At 41.4% G+C, this 21761-nt stretch overlaps 1 protein-coding gene across 1 annotated transcript; it reads left to right on the top strand.

Annotated features, from left to right (window-relative positions):
• Positions 1–1022: 1022 nt before the first annotated feature.
• On the top strand, positions 1023–21401 carry LOC137967272 (protein AF-10-like). The gene is made up of 11 exons (XM_068813794.1): positions 1023–1279; positions 1357–1436; positions 5561–5615; positions 8542–8651; positions 9701–9804; positions 11023–11119; positions 12096–13216; positions 15419–15507; positions 16672–17076; positions 18914–19659; positions 21207–21401. Exons 1-11 carry the CDS (start codon positions 1168–1170, stop codon positions 21261–21263), a joined length of 2976 nt encoding a protein of 991 aa, XP_068669895.1. The 5' UTR covers positions 1023–1167; the 3' UTR covers positions 21264–21401.
• The last annotated feature ends 360 nt before the right edge of the window (positions 21402–21761 follow it).

Here is a 21761-nt window from a genome sequence, read left to right as displayed (position 1 = left end):
CAAGGCGAACGTTGACATGGGATGAGAAAGTAGAAAGGTCTTTCGCTGCAGAAATGTCAGAGAGGAGCCCTGGTTATGCTGCTAGCAGCTGTTGAGTCTTTTGAAGCAGGTTGTTCCCAGTTACCTCTCAGTAGGAGATGTTTGTTTGTTTGTCTTGTTTGTTTTGGCAGCTATTCAGCTGATGTGGACCTGCTATATCCACCCACCCACCCAACCACCCACAACACCGGGAACTCCATTTGCGGATGTAATTACAAAGGCAGCACTTTCTCCTCAGTAATTTGAAGACCCTGAGTGTTGGTCCGGCCGGAGTGGAACTCACGACCTCCCGCATGGCAGCCCGGTGCTCAGCCAACTGAGCCACCGGTGCGCGGTAGACCAAATCAGCCAAGAAATCATTTCCTTCTTTCCATTTCCATACGTCCTTCCAGTCGGGGTGGTTTGATCACCACGCGTGGCTGTGCTACTGTGAAAGTATGGATGCTGTGTTTTAACGATAAAGCTTACGTATATGCCTCTATTGGCAACTCAGACAGTTTAGTTAAAGTGCAGGTAATGGGCTCCTGATACAGTGACTACAAATTTACCATATATGGCGACTCTTACAGGTAAAGAATTTTCTGGTTGCAACATTCAAACAGCCCTTGTTTTGTTTCGTTATTTTTTCAACATCCATTCGTTTACTGAGGCAGTGCAGGATGCACTAATGAGTTGACTCTGTAAAACTGTTGTGCTTTCGGTGCTTTCGTTGAGAAAGATAGTCAATAATTTTTTTTTTGAAACTCCCGTTAGATTTTTATTGGGAATACAAGGGATAGTGTAGTTCCAATAAAGAATTCATGGAAATAAAATTAATTTTTCATGTTTTTGTGATCACGTATAATCAGAAGCTCACAACCTTGATGACGTCACGTGAAAAGCAAGATCATCGCGTGTTCCGCGTGTTTTGTCGCGTGTTGTTTTCTTTCAATTTATGGTCAGCGAATTTTCATACGACGCAGCCGCACTACAAACATGTGCAGCAGCATCGCGCGTCCATTTTAGTTTAAAATTCTGCAAACAACTTGGATGGATTCGCATTTCATTGTCCTTCCACTGCCCGATCGCGCCTAATTTGGGTCTGTGTAGCTCTTTCAAGGTGCCCAAAAGAGAACTAGGTTTCTAAGCATGGTGAAAGAGATGATAGGTGGATGTTGTGTTTGTTCAGACGAACGGGGATGGGACGAAAACCCGTTGGTTTACTGCGATGGGCACGGGTGCAATGTTGCTGTACATCAAGGTACTATTTATGCATTTTTGATTAACTTTAAAGTGTGCTCGAAACCCGTTTAGTACTTGTATTTTCTTAATTATTAGCTTGCTATGGGATAGTACAAGTGCCGAAGGGACCATGGTTTTGTCGAAAATGTGAATCGCAGGAGAGGATCGCACGAGTGGTGAGTAGATATTTTTCTGGTAAGATTAATTTTAACACAAAATATGATGCCGAGTAAATTTTTTTCAGTGGACGTTTCGATCAATAGTTACTTTTTGAGTTATCGGACGGTAGGAAGGGAAAAAATGTCACGAATTTTATGTTTACATAACGTAGCGTGACTCCCTGACTGGGGATTCATAGCGTCATCGGCTCCCGGGGAAGGGATCCCGGGCTAGATTGCAGAAAACCCGGCCCACAAAATATCGAACTTAAAAAACTGCTCCCGCAGTGCTGCAGTCGTGTTGTAATGCTGCACCCACAGTCCTACAGCCCCTTAGTCGTCACTCGTTGAAATGATAGTCAGTCTTGTTGCAATGCTGTGTGAAGAAGAAAGCACTCATTTACTGATTAAGCGTAAGCGCTCGTTTCAGTGATTAGGCCTAAGCACTCTTGTAAAATTTTAACTTTCATTTTGCAGTTCAGTCCACTACATTTTTCACCAGATCGTGTGAAGAAGAAAGCACTCGTTTACTGATTAAGCCTAAGCACTCGTTTCAGTGATTAGGCCTAAGCAGTCTCGTAAAATTTTAGCTTTCATTTTCTGGTTCGGTTAAGGACGGTGCCTACTATTGTCATCGCGCATATGTTCTGCGCATCTCGAGATACTTGGGTTTTCCTTTCGGTGATGCTTACAAATACGGGGATATTTTTGCGCCGTTGAAAACTATCCGTAGAAAGTAGACCTTGGTAGGTACCATTGGTATCCAAAAAGAAAATATGGGGTAACCATGCATTTTTGAGAGATAACTAAGCTTCAATTTAAGAAAGAATGCCATACATTGCTTTGTATTTTAAAGCTTTTTACAAATATTATCCATCAATTATCTTTGAAAACATAGGTGGTTACCCCAAATTTTCTTTTTGGATTTCAATAGCGCTTGTTAAGATCTACATTTCCTGCACAATCATAAACCAGGGCAAAAATACCTTTGAATTAATAGGCACCATCCTTAACTACACTTTTCACTAGATTTTCTTGCCCTTGACTCACTCAGGCTTCATTGTCCTACATGTGTATTACTACGGCACTACCGCATTGCGGTTGCAGTCTTTAAACTAACTCAGACTTCATTTTTCATTGACTACGACACTTCGGCACTGCAGTAGCAGTCGTTCACCTAATTTAGTTGCATAATTTTGTTTGGGCACTGCGGGACCGCAGGAGCAGGAGATAGGAGATTTGTTCCATTCAAAGTGGACCTGGTATTCTGCAATCGCTCCGGACCCCGGGCTGATGTGGGGGGTATCATGTGGAAACATCGATAACTGAGTATTTCAAAGTTCTTGACTTTCCCCTGCCCCAGGGACATTTTTTCTGGCAAAGTCCCCAGTATTTGGCAAAGCCAAACTTTCAACAGGCCTTAAAGATGCAAATCAGGACTTGCAAATAAAGTGTTAGCAAACACTCAAGACTGCAATCTGATGATGGGAAAACTTTAATTTGTTTAGCATGAAGCGAGAAACATGATTGTGATGGTTCATTTGCTGACAGTTTATAAGTTTGCAAAATGCAAATGTACAAGGAAATCACAGTGAACGAAGAACTTGTTAACTATCAACTCATTAGGCCGATTTTAGAACAACAACATACACGCTGACATAGGTCAAAGCGTAATACACATACAATAGAGCTAAAAAGGTTGTGACAGGTTGTTTACCATTTACAAACAGAAACCGGTTGGTACCAGGTTTGTTCAAATGGTAAGCAAAACTCCCGAATGGGAAATTTAGTTGGTATCGGCATGTACCATTTACAAAGTTCGTTCAAGTTTACCAAGAGAGTCTGGAGGGAGGCAAAATCATGGGGGTATGCAAATGGTAAACATGTTTTCCGTTTGAAAATTCTGTTTGGGGATTTTGGACTACCTTTCAAGAAATCCTGTTTTCTCCAGACATTTTCCGTTTGGGAAGACCAAAATAGGCTTACCATTTACATTCCAACCGAAATTTCCGGATTTTTTTGGTAAATGGGAAACAACCACATTCAAACTATAAGCGGATTTTGTTTCAACATTCAAATGGGTTGGAAGACCAATGTCCTGTTGGTGACAATTATTGTTGCGTGATAGTAATAAACTTGCCTAGGTGCATGGTGTACATTTGTGGTACTTTATGCACAACTTGAGACTCTTGTTTTTATTTCTTTGGATTACACAAGAAATGCAGGGGTTTCAATAAGGTTTGAGGCAGTTGGGCATAATTATGGGTCTAACACCCAGGCAAAGCATAAGGGCCTTCCCTCCTAGGGGGGTCTTGGGGCATGCTACCCCAGAAAATTTTGAAATTCGTAAGTTGTAGAGATGTGTTTCCTGCATTCTGAAGCCCAAAGCAACATTCTTCAACCACAGAAAAATCAAGCCATTTTCAGACAATTTAATGACTTGATACCAGTATCCACCAGAAAATTAGTTCGTTAACATGACACAAAAAAGTGCACTTTTCTCAGCCAGAGGCAATTCGCCTTGCGAAGAAAAATAACTGGCGATGTACTGCGATCTTGTCTGAGCCGCCATTGCAAAATACCTAACATTGGAACATTTCAGGTGGTCTTCTTTTTGCAATATAGTAGTAGTTATAGTAGGGTGATTCGTTCTGAGTTGAATGTGGTTTGAGAAATTGAAGGCAGCGTATTAAATTGTGACATTTTGATAACAGAAGGCAGATCTAAAAAAAGAACAAAAGTGTATTTTTTAAAATTGATCTTATTATGAAAAAACAGTCTGCTGTGATGTTGAAAGCAGCCCCCGGCAAAGTCATGTCCACAGCCTGCTGGCCAGTTTGCCTGGTTCCTGGCCGTTAATGAAGCCCCTGGAGATGACTGTTGTATGAACTTAATCCATTGACTCTTACATGTAAATTGCCCCTCATTGATGAGTACAAGGCTGCTGCCTAAGAAAATTTTAATAGGGGCCCTCAGAGCTAAACGCTGAGAACTTAGGAGCCCAACATATGAAGTGAAAGGTGTTGCTGTGAAAAATTAAGGAGCCCAGAGCTATTCTTTGGGAGCCCCAGGCTACCGGGCTCCTGTTAGGCAACAGCCTTGGAGTACTAACCCTAACCCACTCCTGGGCAGGCCCTAGCCAGGATTTGAGAAGTTGGCATCCACTAATTTTAATGGGACTAATCAAGGCCCATCCCTTAGGGGGCATGCTCCCTAGGACAATTTGAAAAAAAATGACATGTCTTGGGTGCATTTTCTGCAATTTAGCACCTAGAGCAAGGTAAAATAGATGGTGAGTATATTAATTATTTTGAGCTCTTAAAGTTGTTGTTGAAATCAAGATATCAGAAAAAAAAAATTCTCTGCAATATGGGTGTCGCAATGTGTGCAAGGTTTAATTGGTCCTTGATTTATAATATCTCACATGACAAACAAAACAAAAAACTCATAAACCAAACACTACAGAGTTTGCAAAATCATTTAAATCAGCCAGGTTTGTATAAAGAATAACAAACAATCATTACCAACCAGCATTTGCAGGCAACGCGAGTGACGATGCTTGCACGCAAACACGAGATATTGCGGTAGGCTACTAAGCAGCTGAACAATCATGTTTTATTTGAAGAAACAGAAATGTCTTTTTGAGCTTTCTGCCTTTGGTAAACAAAAATTTCCGGTGTCTATTTCATATTTGTGCTAGTGAGTATCTTCAACATTTAGAGTTGGGCAAATCCTTTTTCATTTCAACTGGAATTGCTTACATTAATTTTGAAGTCTTTTTTCCACTGTGTTTGTTAAGCCCAAGACAACATTATTATGTTAATTTCGAATAAAATTATTTAGCTGGAACTTGGCTCTAAATCTTTGACCCGTGTATAAGTCGAGGGCGATTTTTGGAGCTTCTTTTGAGGCCATAAAGGTCGACTTATACACGGGTAAATACGGTATTGGGAGGTTCAAGACACATACAATGTAGGGTAAAATAAGAGTAAATGTGTGACAAAAATTTTGGGGAAAATGATTTTGCTTTGAGTTAGTTAAGGTTCATGCATGTATTATTGGAGTACACTCTAATTTTTAACAAAATAAAATGGTTTGATGTCAATACACTTCAACTTGTTACCATGAATTTGATCTCATAGAAATGTGAACTTTGCCCACACAAGGAAGGTGCCCTGAAGAGAACTGATACTGGAGGTAAGTGACATCAGATAAAATGTTATATGTATAATCTATATCATGATACCACGTTTAGTACCATATTTACGTGTGCATAAGTCGACCCCCCATTTTTGATGGCAAAAAAAGCAATTCCTTAATTCTTTGTCAAAATTTTTTTGGGATACTCATATTGTATTCTTCAATTTCTGGAACTGTCGATACACAAAAAAATCAGGGCCTCAATCGCTTAATAGTTTTGTGGTGAAGCAGTTGTATATGCAGGCATTTTGTCCTTGAGTTTCGAAAAAGTTCTCAGAAAACCGAACATGTAAACCTTAACTAATCTGTTTTGTTGCTCAAGGAGAAATGGCTTTAGAGGATAAGCACAACATCACAGAAGCAGGAATCAATCTTTGAAAATGACTTCAAAAAACGATGCAAAATATGTAAGGTTTAATTGGTCCTTGATTTATAATATCTCACATGACAAACAAAACAAAAAACTCATAAACCAAACACTAAGAACTTTGCAAAGCATGTAAATCAGCCAGGTTTGTATAAAGAATAAAAAACAATCATTACCCCCAGCATTTTCAGGCAATGCGAGTGATGATGCTTGCACGCAAACAAATGCAAACGTGACGTATTGCGCCAGGTTACTGAGCAATTGAACGATCGTGTTTTATTTGAAGAAACAGAGATGCCTTTTTGAGCTTTCCGCCTTTGATAAACAATAATTTCCAGTGTCTATTTCATATTTGTGCTAGTGAGTATCTTCAACATTTTTGTACAAATCCTTTTTCATTTCAACTGAAATTGTCTTTTTGTCATTCATTTTGAAGTCTTTGCCCACTGAGTTCGTTATGCCCAAGACAACATTATTGTGTTCATCTTGAATAAATTATTTAGCTGGAACTTGGCTCTAAATCTTTGACCTGTGTATAAGTCGAGGGCGATTTTTGGAGCTTCTTTTGAGGCTGTAAAAGGTCGACTTATACACAGGTAAATACGGTATTATGCTGGTGATACAACACTGTGCACAGGTAACTAGTTATCTTGCCACCAGTGAACTTGCGACAAATATGAAATCAATATCACCAATATCATATTCGAATACTACTTCGTATTAACATCTTAACAACAGAGACAACTGTCAGATTAGCACTGATTAATTTGTTCCTATTATAATTTGTGTCAGATTCATTTAGTTGAGCCTTAACATTGACTCCCCCCCCCCCCCGCCCCCACCAAGCATCCACATAGGGACAAGTTCATGAACTCAACACGGTTGACAGATTCCAAAACCTGGGGTCTACGATCAGTTCAAACCTCTCCCTTGAGCCAGAGATGAACGTGAGAATCACGAAGGCCTCAGCAGTCATGTCCAAGGTCCACAAGAGGGTGTGGTCCAACAACAACCTGATGGAGAACACCAAGATGCAGTTGTACAGAGCCTGTGTCGTGAGCACATTCCCCTCTACTCAAGTGAAACCTGGACGACATATGTTGCCCATGAGAAGAGACTGAATGGTTTTCACCTCCGCGGCCTCAGATGCATACTCGGCATAAGATGACAGGACAAGATCCCAAACACCGACGTGATTGAGTGCGCTGGGCTATCCTCCATCATCACCCTGCTGACTCAGCGTTGTCTCTGCTGGCTAGGCCACATTCGCCGTTTGGATGACGGTGGAATCCCCACAGACTATTTACTTGCTCTACACAGAACTTTCCGAAGGCTCCGGGTCAGGAGGCTGCCCAGACTGCGCTTCAAAGACATGAAGAGTGCAGCAATCGACGTCCAGTCTTGGAAAATCTCGCAAAATCTTGAGATGCCTGGAGGTCCGCTGCACAGTGCAGAGCAAAACAAGCCGAGCAAGATCGCACTGACTACGGGAAGAAGAAGAGAGCCACCCGTAAGTCAAGCTCCACAGATCAGGCAGCAACAGGCCACACCTGCCACCTGTGCCGCAAAGACTGCCACACCTGCATCGGCCTACATAGCCACTCCAGGAGGTGCAGCAACTGGAATTGACTCAACCTAGTGCAGCCATCGTCTCCTGAGATGGAAGGAGGCCGACAATGACAAAATTTGCTAGCAAAAAAATAGACTGAAGGACCAATGATAGGCTCTACAGCAGTGCTCGAAATTAGCAGTTGTAAACTACAAACTCTTGAAACGGAAAACTGGTTAACTTAAACAATTGAAACTGGTTACTGGCTGACTTGCATCCTTTCAAAAACATGCTATTTACTGAACTGAAACTTAACCCTATTTCACTTACCAGTACAGTGTAAATGAATTCTTCCAAAATGTCAATCAAAGTTTTGTGCGCTTCCAGCGATCTATTGATTACTTAATGAGTTGCTGTCGGGGTAACACCCAAAAAGCCACAGGTGCACACTTGGAAATATGGGATACCTAGCTCCGACACCATGTGATTGCATCTCAACACAGCTTACATCGTGGGGGCTTTCCTAATGGGGAACCAAGCATTTATCAGGGCAACCAAATTTTTACGGGGTTAGTTGCCTGGCTTTTGAAACAAGGACAACCTGGATTTCTTTTTTAATTTTGAGCACCGCTCTACATTACCTTGGAATGTTATGCAATGTCAAAGAACAAATTCGATGTTCAATAAAATATGTAATTAAAGCACCAAAGAAAAATGCAACGTTAACCCCAGAGCCTCGACTCTGTTCTTAATTCTAGCCTTACAGTAGGTCAGTAACAAAAAAATTTTATTTATAACTTAATAATTCCCCATAAAACAAAACATGTAGTCCTACAGTTTCTCTGAAAGATTTTGGACAGGTCAAGTTGTCAAAATGTTAACTTGCGCAATCTATTTTCTAGCCCTTTTCTGCATGTCTCGATTTTAAAGCGTTTGTAAGCATAGTGTGTTTGATGTACAATGTACATGTATGTATTGTGTGATGCAAGGAATGTTTTTGTCTACAGGCTGGGCTCATGTTGTCTGCGCATTGTACATTCCTGAAGTTCGATTTGGAAATGTGACCACTATGGAGCCAATCATTTTGGCATCAGTACCACATGACCGTTTCTGTAAGGTATTGTAAACATTTTTACCATATTTCGTCTTTCATACATGTACATGTAGCATTTCAAAAAACCTTGCATGATCTCCCAAACAATCCCCTTTTTTAACCACATTCTTTTTTAGGGACCTTGCATTTACTCTAGTTTCGAATTTCCACAGTTTGCTTGGTAAATTAAAGCGGCAAATAAAATCAAATTTAGGGAGCCTAAACCTGAAGGAAAGCAGTCATCTAAACCAGCTGCATTTGAATCATGAGAATTTACGACAAAAAACAAGAACACAGCAGCATAGTTTCCAGTTTCTGTTTGGACTTACAATGGTTTCAAGAGAAAATAGAAACAATGCTTATGCAAAATTTTGGAGGGCAACGAAAGAATATTATGGTGTTTTTGAAAGTGTCCTATTAGACACACACAGATTTCAGTAAGTGTCACAAAGTGCCCCCTTGCCTTTCTGCCGAACTTCAACATCACTCATATCTCAGAATACAGACAGTTAACGTCACAAAGTGTTCCCCAAATGCTGCTCCTTCTATAAGGATTAAGAGCCGCATTAAATTTTATCCTCAGCTAAGAATACATGTAACGCTAACGTTAACCTTATTCTTGGAAATAGGTTGTAGCAAATGCTTAGACTTAAAGGGACACTCAAAATGTCAAAATTGGGTGTGCATCTAATTTGTTACATTTCTGGGCATAAGTGCAAACTGATACAAAGATGGAGGAAAGCTGAGGAGATGCACCAACAAACTAAGCCCAAATGCCAATGCTTGCATTTCGTCTGTATCGTAGCCACAAATTGCACGTTCAAATCTTAACTTTTAGGTGCCTCATCCCATCTGAACTGCAAGACATTCAATTTTTACCCCTGTTTGCTGTAATGCAACGGGTTAGGAGTGGCGCCCACCCCTGCAATTAGTCACGGTAGATGCCGTGAGTTACTGTAGAAGCTAAGAAAAAGGAGCCTTAATGGGGTTGCCTTTTACTGTGGTCGGCCTCTTGTCTTGTCTTTGCTGTAATTGGAAACACGAGTGATCTCATGCTTGCACTTTATTTGCAGACATGCTACATATGCGAAGAGAGAGGAAGGGAGAGCAAGACAGCTCATGGAGCTTGTATGAACTGTAACAAGACTGGTTGTAGGCATGCCTTTCATGTCACTTGGTATGCATTGTAATAGTTTTTTTTATGTGATAACGAAATCTGTTAAAGCCTCTAGATTATGGAATACACTATCGTGCAAGGTGGCTTCAACCACCTTCAACAATTCCAAGACTGCCTTCTTTACAACACTGTTTTGTGTAACAGAAAAAGGTCATCTTACTGGAGTAACTGAAAAGCAGTCTAAAAAACACCTTTCATGTATATTTTGTCATTAACCCATTCATTCATTCATTCATTCATTCATTCATTCATTCATTCAAACGCCCTAAAATTGTCTGGCGTTAGACAGAGTAAAATCTGTGAAGTGTCACTCTTAGGGGTCAATGGGTTACTGTAAATTCTGAAATTTAAAAAACGAGCTTAGAGACTGCCGTCTATGGTGCTATCAGGGTCATTCAAGAAAACAAAGTTAATTTTTTGTGAGTCTACATTTATGTCAATCAATCAATCAATCAATCAATCAATTAACTGTTAATCTATTAGTGAATATTAGTCAATTCTTGTTAGATAGACCCTGACCAAATGCAGAAATGGCCACCAATTAATAATTTATCCTTGTTTTACAGCAAAATTTCTCACAATTTTACATGTGCTAGCGAGGCTAGTAAGGCTAATTTTAAACACAAAGTCAAAAGAATAATAATCTCCCTTTCCTGATACTATTGTGTATCTCATTTACATTGTCTTTGGGTATTTGTGTGTTCTGTCTGTTACATGTATATTTTATTTCTTTATTTTTCTAACTGTTTACTCTCATTCTTAAGTATGTTTAAGGCAATAAAGGGCATCTAATTTGTTTTCCTATACTTTTTTCCTTTCTCTACTATTAGCAGTTTCTGTATAACATATCTTCATCACACTTGTATGGTATTTATGTGTGGTAGAGAGAAAATAAAAATGAAAAAAAAATTATTGGTGGCCATTTTTGCATTTGGTCAATGTCAAGTGCTCAGCGCTTCTTCAAGTAACACCTTAAACTCAACACTATAACTATGATATCACTATTTACCTATATATAGGTAAATTATGAAATAGTGATATCATAGGTATAAAGCTCAATTCAGTCATCATCATCATCATACATGTAGTTGTTGTCCTCGTCATCGTCGTCACTTGAAATATCTTCGTAATAAGTTTGATCGCCTGAAAGTTGTCTCTTAATCTCTTGGGTGATGTGTGACTTTAATACATATGTGCAATTACGTTTTGACATTTTAGCGCTCAAAGCTCAGGCTTGCTGTGTGAAGAAAATGATGGTCAGTCAGGGCCGACTGTCAAGTATGTTGGTTACTGTCAGTTCCACTGGAATAAAAAGGTATTGCGTTAAGTTCGTTTGTCAGGGGTGCAGGGCTGGTGTAGTGGTGAGAGGACTTACTTCTCACCAGTTTGACACGGGTTCAATTCTCAGGCTCGGCGTCATAGGTGGGTTGAGTTTGTTGGTTCTCTTCTTTTGGCCTAGAGGTTTTTCTTGGGGTACTCCGGTTTTTCCCTCTCTTCAAAAATCAATATTTGATTTGATTTGCGGCAATTTGTTGATTTCAGTTTACAGTGTCCCCAATTAGTGGTCCAGTGCTGGAAAGTCTAGACACTCAAATAAAGTTCCTTTCCTTTTGTCATCTGGCTCAGATTAACAGTTAATTTTTATGTTTTAACCTGCTTATCTTCTTGTTTGGGTGTCGTGATACATTCTTGAAGTTCAAAGAGCATAAGAGAGGCATAAAAATTAGCCCTAGTTAAATCTTCAATTAGACCTGTTGCCGCTTGTTGGCAATCATTATTAGAATAAACCATCCTTTTATGTAATGATAGTCAACCATTCTTTATCCAAAGACAACTCAGTTTTTTACAATGTTTAACGGGAAACAGATCATGGAAATTTGCAAGCGAAGTGCGTTCTCTCTCTCTGTTAGGTTGACTGTCTGGGCATGACTGTTCAAAGGTTTAACACTAAACTTGAAGAGAGTTGATCTCGCTTTGAAGTAAATGTTGTGATTTTAAGGAGGTTTGCACCTTCCAAAAAGCACTCTATGGAAATGACAGAAACCAGGATCGGAATCCCTTTAGGCGAACATTCCGATTAATTTTACCAAATTACCAGGTGTCAACAGAAAGAGTTGAATGTTTCATTGTGGATTGGAACGACAACCATGGAGTCTTTGTCGAAATGGATCGTTCCCCAAGCTTTTGAGCTTGCTGAAATGGGAATCCCCGCCAAAATTGAGTACCCAAGGCCATGGAAACTGCTGTTTCATTCTATTTGATATAGTGCTTTCCACACTTTTAAACTACAGGCGAAGGGAATTCTCTTCAACAGCAAGCCACCAGACAAAACAACCAAAGCACCAGATAAGGAGAAGGATAAGGAAAGCAAAGAAAAGGAGAAAGGAGAAAAAGAGAAAGAAAAGGAAAAAGAAAAAGAGAAAGAAAAGGAAAAAGAGAAAGAAAAGGAAAAAGAGAAAGAAAAAGAAAAAGAAAAAGAAAAAGACAAATCGAAAGCCAAGACCGAAAAAGAAAAAGACAAAAAGATTCCCAAGCCTAGACTTTCCACTGGCGCTGCTTCAGTCTCCTCTGAACAGCCACCTAAGCCCGATATCACTGCACCAAACTTAGCAAATCAACCGTCGACACCAAAACAGAGAGGAAGAAAGCCATCCGTCGCAAAAACCCCAACGGAGATACTCGACTTCAAGGTAACAACATCAGAGTCACAGAAAACAGCGAGTGTTACGAGTGATAGCCTTAGGCAATCTCCCTTGCCTGGGCTTGTGCCTTTACCACTTGCACCTGTGCAAACGAGCAGCTCTAGTTTGATGGCAAAGGAGACCTCCCCGAGACCATCGTCATCCACTGTTCTGGGACCTGAAATGTTGCCATTGTCTGTGGCGAGTCAGTTGCAAGAAATCCCACAGCCTCCAGCCAGTGATCTTCTTGTGGCTGATATAGCGAAACAAATGGACGTTGCTGTGCCGGCCGCATCAAGCACCCCAAAGGAAGCACCGAAGCAGTCTGTGACTGCTGCGACTACCAAGAAGAGAGCTGCACCTAAAGGTAGCGATGAGCCCAAGCGCAAAGTTGGCAGACCACCGTTAAAGTCCAAACAGAGCCCAACAACGGCAAATCGCAATCGTAAGAACAGTTCGCCAGCTGCAGCAAGCAACATGGTGACTTCGCCCTTGAATACTGCATTTCCATTGACGTTCCCCCAAGATGGCCAAGGATTAACATCTCCGCCCTCCTATTTGTCTAATCAAAGCCCACTGTTTAGCGACAGCAGCAATCAAGGGACAAGCGTACCTCGGAATGGTCCCCGTACACCCAGTCCCAATCCTTACATGATCCCGCAGCCAAGGAGCAGAGGACTCTTGGAGAATGGCCATGTACAGAGGAACAACAGTGTTACCCCAGGGCCATTGTGAGTATTTTTCGATAGCTTTTCAAAGTAGCGGATTTGACGATATGGATTTTATGTTGAATGGCAAGTGCCTTGGGAGCGAACCCCCAAAGAGGCATGGGTCCCCTATAAATTACTATCATTGAAAGTATGGGGAAAAAAGAAAACTAAACTCGCGTGAATGAAATGGCAACAGGTCTATTATTCAGTTACATAAGCAAAATAGGGAGTTTAAGCAAGTACAACGGCAACGAAACGTCACTCCAAAATATCACTTAGCGCTATTGCAAGTATTTCGCGATTATTCCATCTTGTTCACCTTGTACAATACGGGCGAACTATCCTGTAACTGGATGGGTGCGAACGGTTTTAAAGTAAAAATAGCAAATGAATGGTTCATTGTTACTTGCTCACGTTGTCGTCAAAACCTAAAATTTGGTGATTTCACGTTTCTGTTTTGTGGAGTACGGGAAAAAATGCACGGAAATTCGTGCTGCACGTGCAGCACGAGTATTTTTCCTTTTTGTAACCAATCATATTCTTGCTTTGTGGCGTTGTCGTTGCTGTAGCTGTTGTCTTTGCTTAAACTCCCTAATAAGGCGACGTGACGTCGTGGTGTGAAATCTTGTCTTGTGTTTCTTTAGCCCATGGCTTCCTAAGATACCCCAAGTCCCAAAAAAAAGGAAAGAAGAAGGAAAAATGAAAGACGAAATATTGACAAATTTATATAGCGTCAAAGTACAGGAGCCGGTTGCTCGCAGCCTGGTTTGCTTAACCGTTGGTTAAGCGGTGTCAAAACCTATCGGTTTCCATGGTATTTAACGCTGGTTAGCGCTAACCATGCTTCGAACAACCCACACCAGGACGTGAAATGGTTAACAACCGGACGAAACGTCCGGCGTCCGGCCTCAAATGAAAACCCTCCCACTTGTATCATGTTGCGTGAACTCTCTTCAGGGGCACGCAACTAAAAACGTCGGTAAAAATCGTTCCAGAAAGACTGAATTGGCCCTACGATTCTCACAGTTAGTTGTGAGTAAAATGTTCTTTGGAATTTTTCTGGTAGAACCTGCTAATTGTTTTCCTATTTTGAATGAAAAGAGTAAGCGAGCTTTCGAGGCTAGTGTCAAAAAGTAATAAATATACGGTAAACAACAACAATACGCAAGCCAACTGTTTCGAAAGTAGTCCCAAAATAAATACTCCCTCGGTCGAACTTGGTATGAAAAAAGACCAAGTGACCCCCTAAAAAGTTTCCTTCGCTAAGAGGGGGTCCTCTAAAAACAAAACAAAGTTCTATTTTCTTGCTATTCGATTTACTACCCTAAGAGGCCATTCAGTGAAAACGTAGGGTGTCATTTTGATCGTTCAAAGAATAGACGTCATTTCAAATTACCCTCAGACCTGCGCGAGTTCGTATCGGCCTCCATACATTTCTTTTTGTGCGTTCACATGAGACCGGCCTGACAAGAAACTCAGACCGGTCTGAATTAGTCTCGGTTGCTGGACCAAGACGAGAAATTCTCGTACCGGTCGGAGTTCGGGTCCAGAAATTTCAAGCCTGTATGCTTTTCGGTCAGCCCATATATTTTTTTAGACAAAACATACCATTTCATCCCGGTTTCATGTAAACGGCTGCAAGAATTCCATTCAGGTACAAGTTCATACCGGTCTGATTTCGTCCCGGTCTCATGTAAATAACCCATTAAGGCCTGGCCAAACGCTCGCAACATTGTTGGGCACAACATGTTGCATACGTTTGGTTTGGCCACCCCGTTGCGATGTGTTGCAACATGTTGGATCAAATTTGAAAAACGGGCAAATTTTTCGTGCAATATTTGGATTTTGCATGATGTTGTACTCATTTTGACCACGTTCACGCAACATTATTGCACTAGGGCATGCGCGCTAGGTCCGTTTCTTGCGCGTTAGGGGCCTGGGGCATATAAACATCGACATGCTGCGTTGAGAATGTCGCAAATGTTGCATGCGTTTTGCCAGCCCTTTCAACAAATGTCGCAACATCATGCAACAATGTTGCAGGATGTCTACGCCGATGAAGGTATCAGCTTTCCTCTCTTTTGATAATTTTCAATAACCTCACACGTTTTTCTTTGTCAAGTTTAATCTTTCTAGTTAGTAGTCTAGTCCATGTCCTTATTAGAAAATTGCTTGTAATGTGCTGACAAGTTCTGGTGCTTCTATGGTTATTTCATTCTGCAGGCAATTGCCGACCAGCTTGGAAGAGCTGCTGGAGTATCAGTGGGAACAGGGAGCCCAGTTTCTAATGCAACAGGCGTCACAGTACGATGGTACAGTATTGCTACATTATGACCTTTCTGTTTCATTTAAGGACGTTCGCGCCCAAAACGTTCCCACGTACAGATTTTTTTTAAACTTGCCGTGCAGAAAGGTAGTGATCTAAATTGGCCAAAAAGGCAAAAAAAAAAAATAAAATAAAAAAGGTGGGTTACCGTGCTCGTTTTCGAGATCATGAGGTGCACTTTTAGAAGCTTGCGTCATTTTAAAACCATCTTAGCTTACAACTGTCAGCAATAAAAAAGCTACATTAGCGAAATTTAGATCAGGTAAACGTACTCAATTTAACGTAACTAATATAACTAAACAAACTATTGCAGCTGATGTCTTTTTCTGAGGTGAAATAGACCTTGAAAAACGATACATATTAGTGTAAGAAAGAAAACTTCGGTCGCACGAGAGCATAAAAGGCGAAATATTTGTAACTTCTCGCGTACAGATTTTTTTTTTTTTGATGGACAAAATCAGGAAAGGAAGTGATCTACAGAAAGAAAAAAATGGGGCTCACCGAGCATTCAAGAAAGTAAAATAGCTGCGAAGTCCTCAAAGCGATTGTCTATTCGCAATGTCGCGCCATTGCGTGACATTTCCGAGAAGACCTGGGTCCACAGCTATCCCATAATGCCACATGCTTTCACGTTCCATCCTTGTGGAAAATGTTTGCACCTTTAGCATCGTGTTTACCTTCGTGGTCTGCGATGCATGACGTGTGCGTGACATGCGCGAACAAATGCGCAGTAGCAATGGGCGCGAACGTCCTTAAAAGTGTACGCTTCTTATCTTGCATTGGACAAAGTGTTGGAAACTTTGCTGCTAACGCTCGCCACAAATAAACAAAATAAAAACATATGAAGTGGAGAAGTTTTGACGTTGAGAACGCAAGGCAGAAAGGCAATCCCTTACGAAGTAAAATGCCTCCTTGAGGCTTTCCAGCCTGACCGTTTCACTGCATCTTTTTAAATTCGCCCTCGTGAATGGACGTTTTAGGTTGAAGGCGGCGTGAATATTTTAAGAGTTATTCGAAGTTTGAGGTAAAGAAGGAATACCCTCAAGTTCTAAGCATTGTGGTTATAAACTTGGGGGTTACTCAACAGTGCTGTTCGAGAGAGTGTTGCACAGGGTTTTATTCAAATCGGTTTTATTCGTTTTCTCTATAGTTGCTTCGCTGATGAACAGTCTTCACCAGCTAAAAGCCGACAACGCTCGACTCGAGGAGCGACTCGCTACTTTGACGACACGGAAAAACCAGTTACTCCAAGTCAACGTCCGATTAGCCACACCCATGTCCTGTACGAACACCAACTCTACTACATCACCTTGTGTCACGAAACAAACTACTCCGAATGCCTCAAGCATTACGACAGTCTCAACTCAGGGAACGTTAACGGCTGACACGAGGACGACCCAGATCAGTGATGGACCTCGAGGCTCCGTCAGTGCCAGCGCAAACGGGTCCGCAAAGACGGAGATCTCTCCAAGTGGTACAGAGACCAAAGTCCCTTCGATCGGCGAGAGTAAAGTCCCTATTAGCGCAAATGCGAAGCAAGCAACTCTTTCCGGAGGTAATGAATTTTGAATTGGACCGATGTTGATCTATTTTAATTTCTTCTTAAGCAGAGGACATTTTAATAACAATCGACATGTATATTGTCTTTCCGAATGCGTCAAATCATAGTTAATCTATCGAGATGGTTATGAAACTCAGCAAGTTTCTTTGTTTCGTGTTTTTGTTGGCTGTTTTAGCCGTGACCGTTGTAGCGTGCAAAGCGGGCCTTTTTTGGCAGGCGGACGCTTGTTGAAGGTCCAACGTTCGTAATGGGCCACCATTTTGAAAGCACATAGGTGGTAGAGAATTGGGACGAGGGGCGGGGAAGTGGCGGACAGGAGGAGAAAGGGCAGGGTTAGGGTTCTCTGCGCTTCCCATCCCTCAACCCCCCCCCCCCCCCCCACCACCATTTCATACTGTCCTCCTCTCCGTGAGTGCAATTTTTTTACTTCTCCCAGTCCTCTGATAGTCTCTTTATCCAAAATGTCGGCCGATAAATCTTCGTAAAATACTCTTGCTTTGCAGGCTGGGGTTTCATAACCAGTCCCTCGATTAACTTTGCTCGAATGAATAGCGTAGCGCTTAAACAAATTTCTCTAAGAATCTCACATCATACAGCAAGGTCTAAGACGTAAGCGAATTGTTTCCTTTGGCTTTGTCTTTCCCGCGCCAAGCTCCGCGCATGTATTTGCTTTTCTTTGTGATTCGCTCATGTCAGTCCTCTCTGTCTCTGTTTTGTTTGACTATCTTTTTTACTTTTGTGATCTTTAAATGAAACCCTCCTTAATTATTTATCACGAATCAGGCAATTGTCACTGTACATGAAAGAAAGTTATATTTGAAGCGTAGGTTAAAAATTCAGGCGACTTCTTTACCTTTACCTATCACGTCTACTGTATGGGGCTGTTTACTTGAGAAACTAGTTCCGTACGTGGATGACTACTTAGAGTACTTGATTTCGTATTGGGATTTCGTGATGCCCGCTTTATTTCATATCGTGTTTGCATGAAGGCACACTTGACTTTGACAAATACATGCCACTTTGGATTGACGAAATTCACGCATGCGCTACCCGTTCCAGTCCTTCCAGAGGTCACCTTCATACGATTGGTTGCTCCTCGTTTACATGACACTGTTGAAGGATTTCGTACCGGAGTGAAATTTTCTGGCGGTATCATGTAACATGGTGATATCTGGAACAAATTCAACGAGTAGTCAGGACGTGTTTCAAGGCAAGCGCCCTAAGCCAGATTTTTCAGGTGTCTTTAAAGTGACAATTGCTTAAATTGTCTAGTTAGATGCGAGGATCATTTTTACCATTGTTAGTACTGTGCGTATTAGTGATGGTGCTTAAAACTAATCCGGTTCATCGTATCGTTTGCCCGTGTTTAGAGTAATTGATGCGTTTGACGGAGGAGAACGTATCCTAATCGTGTCAGTTCCGCGTGATGCCCCTCGGTTAACGATCGTGATGTCATACGATTTAAGCGTCTGGACGCCGTCTTGGCTGGCATACGTGGCTTCGATGTCATTTGATAGTGCACGGCTTGCCCAAGGAAAAACAGCGATTCCCGTTTGTACACCTCACTAATCCTTGATTATTGCTGATTTTAGTTTTGTTTGTTTGTTTTTGTTATGGTAAAACGCTCTACTCGTTCCCCATTTGACAATTCATTCCCATCATTGTGGACAACTGTAACCTACATTGAGTCTAATGGCGTTTGATGAATGTCCTGTTGTAATGGGATAATCATACTTTCGACTCCTCTTAATTTGGGGTGCGCGCGCATTTAGTGTTTCCGCAGCATTTTTGCTGAAATTACCATAACAATCAGGGTTTGATTTTGTTGCAGATGAGAGGACGACAGGGAACGGAACAGAAGCGAAGGCAAACAAGACAAAAGATCTGCCAGTCAAACTCTCAGAGGCGAGTCTATCAGCAGCTCAGGGCGTCTTGCCGTCTTTTCCATCTGCTGCTTCTCCTAAACAGTCGCCGAAGATAAGCGGCGTGATCCTTCAGCCGCCGCAGCAGCAGATAGGGAAAACCGCGCTTCCGCAATCAACGCTCGTCAATCAGCAAGAGAAAGAAAAACAACAACAGCAGAAGCCGACACAAGTAAACCAAGTACAGCAGATTATTGTTCCGACAGCGCTTACAACTTCGAAAGCGAGTCAACAACTCCAATCACGATTTCAGACGCAGCAAAAGATTATACTCCCTCAACCATCGCCCGCAAGCCAGACATTTTCGACGCAGTCGTTCTCACAGCCACAACAAACGGCCAGTCAACAGCACGTTCTTCTTCAACTAATAAAACAACAGGAAGATCTTCATCGGCAGAACTCGGCTTTCACGCACGACAAGCAACAGTTAGGGACTCAGGCAGTGCAGGCCTCAAAGCTGTTACCTACTTCCGTTCCCAGTCAACCATTCTCGGCCCATTCACTGTCGCTTCCTTATCCCGGTTTTTTGACCTTTAGCGATCCAATGGCAGCGTTAGGTGGCGCGCGAGTGGACTTGATGAAGACCACTCATTTAACACCCCTGACGATGGTCTCTTTAGACAGTAGTCAAAATGGGCCAACGGACCGCGCGCAGGTAAGGGCACTTTTCATTGCTTTTTTAAATATTTTGTTTATGTTAAGGACGGTGCGTACTAATTCAAAGGTATTTTTGCCCTGGTTTATGACTATGCAGGAAATGTAGATCGTAACAATTGTTATTGAAATCCAAAAAGAAAATTGAGGGTAACCACGCATTTTTCAAAGATAATTGATGAATAAGATTTGTAAAAAAGCTTCAAAATACAAAGCGATGTATGTCGTTCTTTCTCAAAATGATGCTTAATTATCTCTCAAAAATGCAAGGTTACCCCCAATTTTCTTTGTGGATACCAAGAGTACTAATTAAGATCTACTTTCTCTGGATAGTTTTAAACCGCGCAAAAATATCACTGTATTAGTAAGCATCACCAATAGGAAACCCGAGTATCTCGAGATGCGCAGAACGTAATGCGCAATAACAATAGTAGGCACCGTCCTGAAAAGGCCTATTTTCACCCTAGATGCAACGCAATCGTTTGTTATTGTTTTGAATCTGGAATACCGTATTATGAATGGCCAACTATTTTTGTCGCCCCAGTTCGTGTTGTTGAAAACAAGAAACATCGTCATTAGCCTGGTGGTCGTGTGATTTACCGGGTCATTTTAGCAAGTGAAAGATCAGGATGCTGCAGTGTCTGTCAAACGACAACTTAGGGATCTTAGCAACAAGGTGCAAAAGACCATTCAACCCGTGTTTACTAGCCGCAAGCTTAAACAAGATCTAAGCTTGCGTGGCGTGAGCCCAAGCCTAACATCGTAACCCAGCAATTCGTTGTTTATTTATTCAAGTTTGACCTGAGCGATGCAGGTTATGTCAAGTACACAAAGGGCCACCTTCACACGCGCGTTGAGGGACACCGTCAAAAGGCGTCATCTATTTACAGGCATTATTGCAAAGAACGTAACACTGCTGTTCCGAACAATTTCTTAGCACGCTTCAATGTAATCAAGAAATGCACGAACAAATTTGACTGCCTTGTTAATGAAATGCTGTGTATTCAATATCTTAAACCAGCATCGAATGTACAGTCGGATTCTCTTCGTGCTAAAGTATTCATGTAATTAGCTTGGCACTCTTTTATGCAAATTTGTTTCAACTTAGCCTTTTCACAAACCGCATTTTATCTTTATGTAACCTTGATAATGGCGCAAGATGCACCGAAACGTCGGTTTCTATCACTTATATTTCTTTTTTCATGTATTTCTAAATCGTTTCTTATAAGACTTTTGAAACCGTTAAAATTACCTTTATATTTATGGAGTCGACTGATTTAGACATTGGAGAATCACCGTAGCGGAATTTTTACGGTTCAGCTAGTCAGCAAGACTGAAGCTAACGAGCTAGCGGACATTGTTTCGTAACGAAAAACTTTTCACTTCAGTTACTTTGATATTAATAATTTCCAACGTAGTTGAGGCTGGTGTCGGCCAAAAAACTCTTCCTAAGTTGTGTCAGCAACGTTGTATATTGTTTCCCGCGTTTCCACAGAGCTTTACTCGAGTCCTTCTTGTTCTTATATGCAGTTTTACTTTATTTGTTAGTATTTCGACCTGGATAAGAGTTCAAATGCCTCGGACAAGACTTCAAGAAGTGGTTAATGGTTTTCCATCAGGAGGTCGCGGTTGCTGTCCATAATTGCGCATGTTCATCCCAAGCGAGCCCCGAATGGAATGCATTCAGTTGTCTTGAAGTGTAAGGCCGCAAACCACCAATTCAAGACGGGAGTCACTGCAAAAAAAAAAAAAAAAGCCCGAACACAGTGTCAGGAAGATTATATTCGATTCTTTGACGGAAAACGCAACACATGAGATTCTTTTGTATATATTATTCTTGCCATACGTGATTGGTCATCTCATTAGAGGGAATACTACATCCCGGATTTTGTCATAGACTGCGGAAGAAAACGGAAACTCGGTAAGGGTGGGTGGGTTATGAGGTCGTTGGAACTGGAGACATGAAAAATAATGTGATTTGGCAGCCACAGTTTAGTGCGCAGGTTGTCAGATGTGCTGCAGGCTAAACGAGTGAGTTGGAAGATTACTTAATAAGCGTTTGCAAGGTAACGACAGATATCAGGCATAATTATGTATTTTCTG

The sequence above is a fragment of the Montipora foliosa genome, chromosome 8 (assembly GCF_036669935.1).
Source record: "Montipora foliosa isolate CH-2021 chromosome 8, ASM3666993v2, whole genome shotgun sequence".
Lineage (NCBI taxonomy): Eukaryota > Metazoa > Cnidaria > Anthozoa > Scleractinia > Acroporidae > Montipora > Montipora foliosa.
Note: the sequence above shows the minus strand (reverse complement) of the source record. Positions and strands in the feature narration are given on the sequence as shown.

Bases quoted from the DNA above. Each gene is read 5' to 3' on its own strand.
- LOC137967272 (XM_068813794.1), top strand. From the start codon at position 1,168: ATGGTGAAAGAGATGATAGGTGGATGTTGTGTTTGTTCAGACGAACGG. The intron at 1,280-1,356 runs GTACTATTTATG...CTTAATTATTAG, and splicing joins CAATGTTGCTGTACATCAAG to CTTGCTATGGGATAGTACAA. The intron at 11,120-12,095 runs GTATTGCGTTAA...TTTAAACTACAG, and splicing joins AGTTCCACTGGAATAAAAAG to GCGAAGGGAATTCTCTTCAA.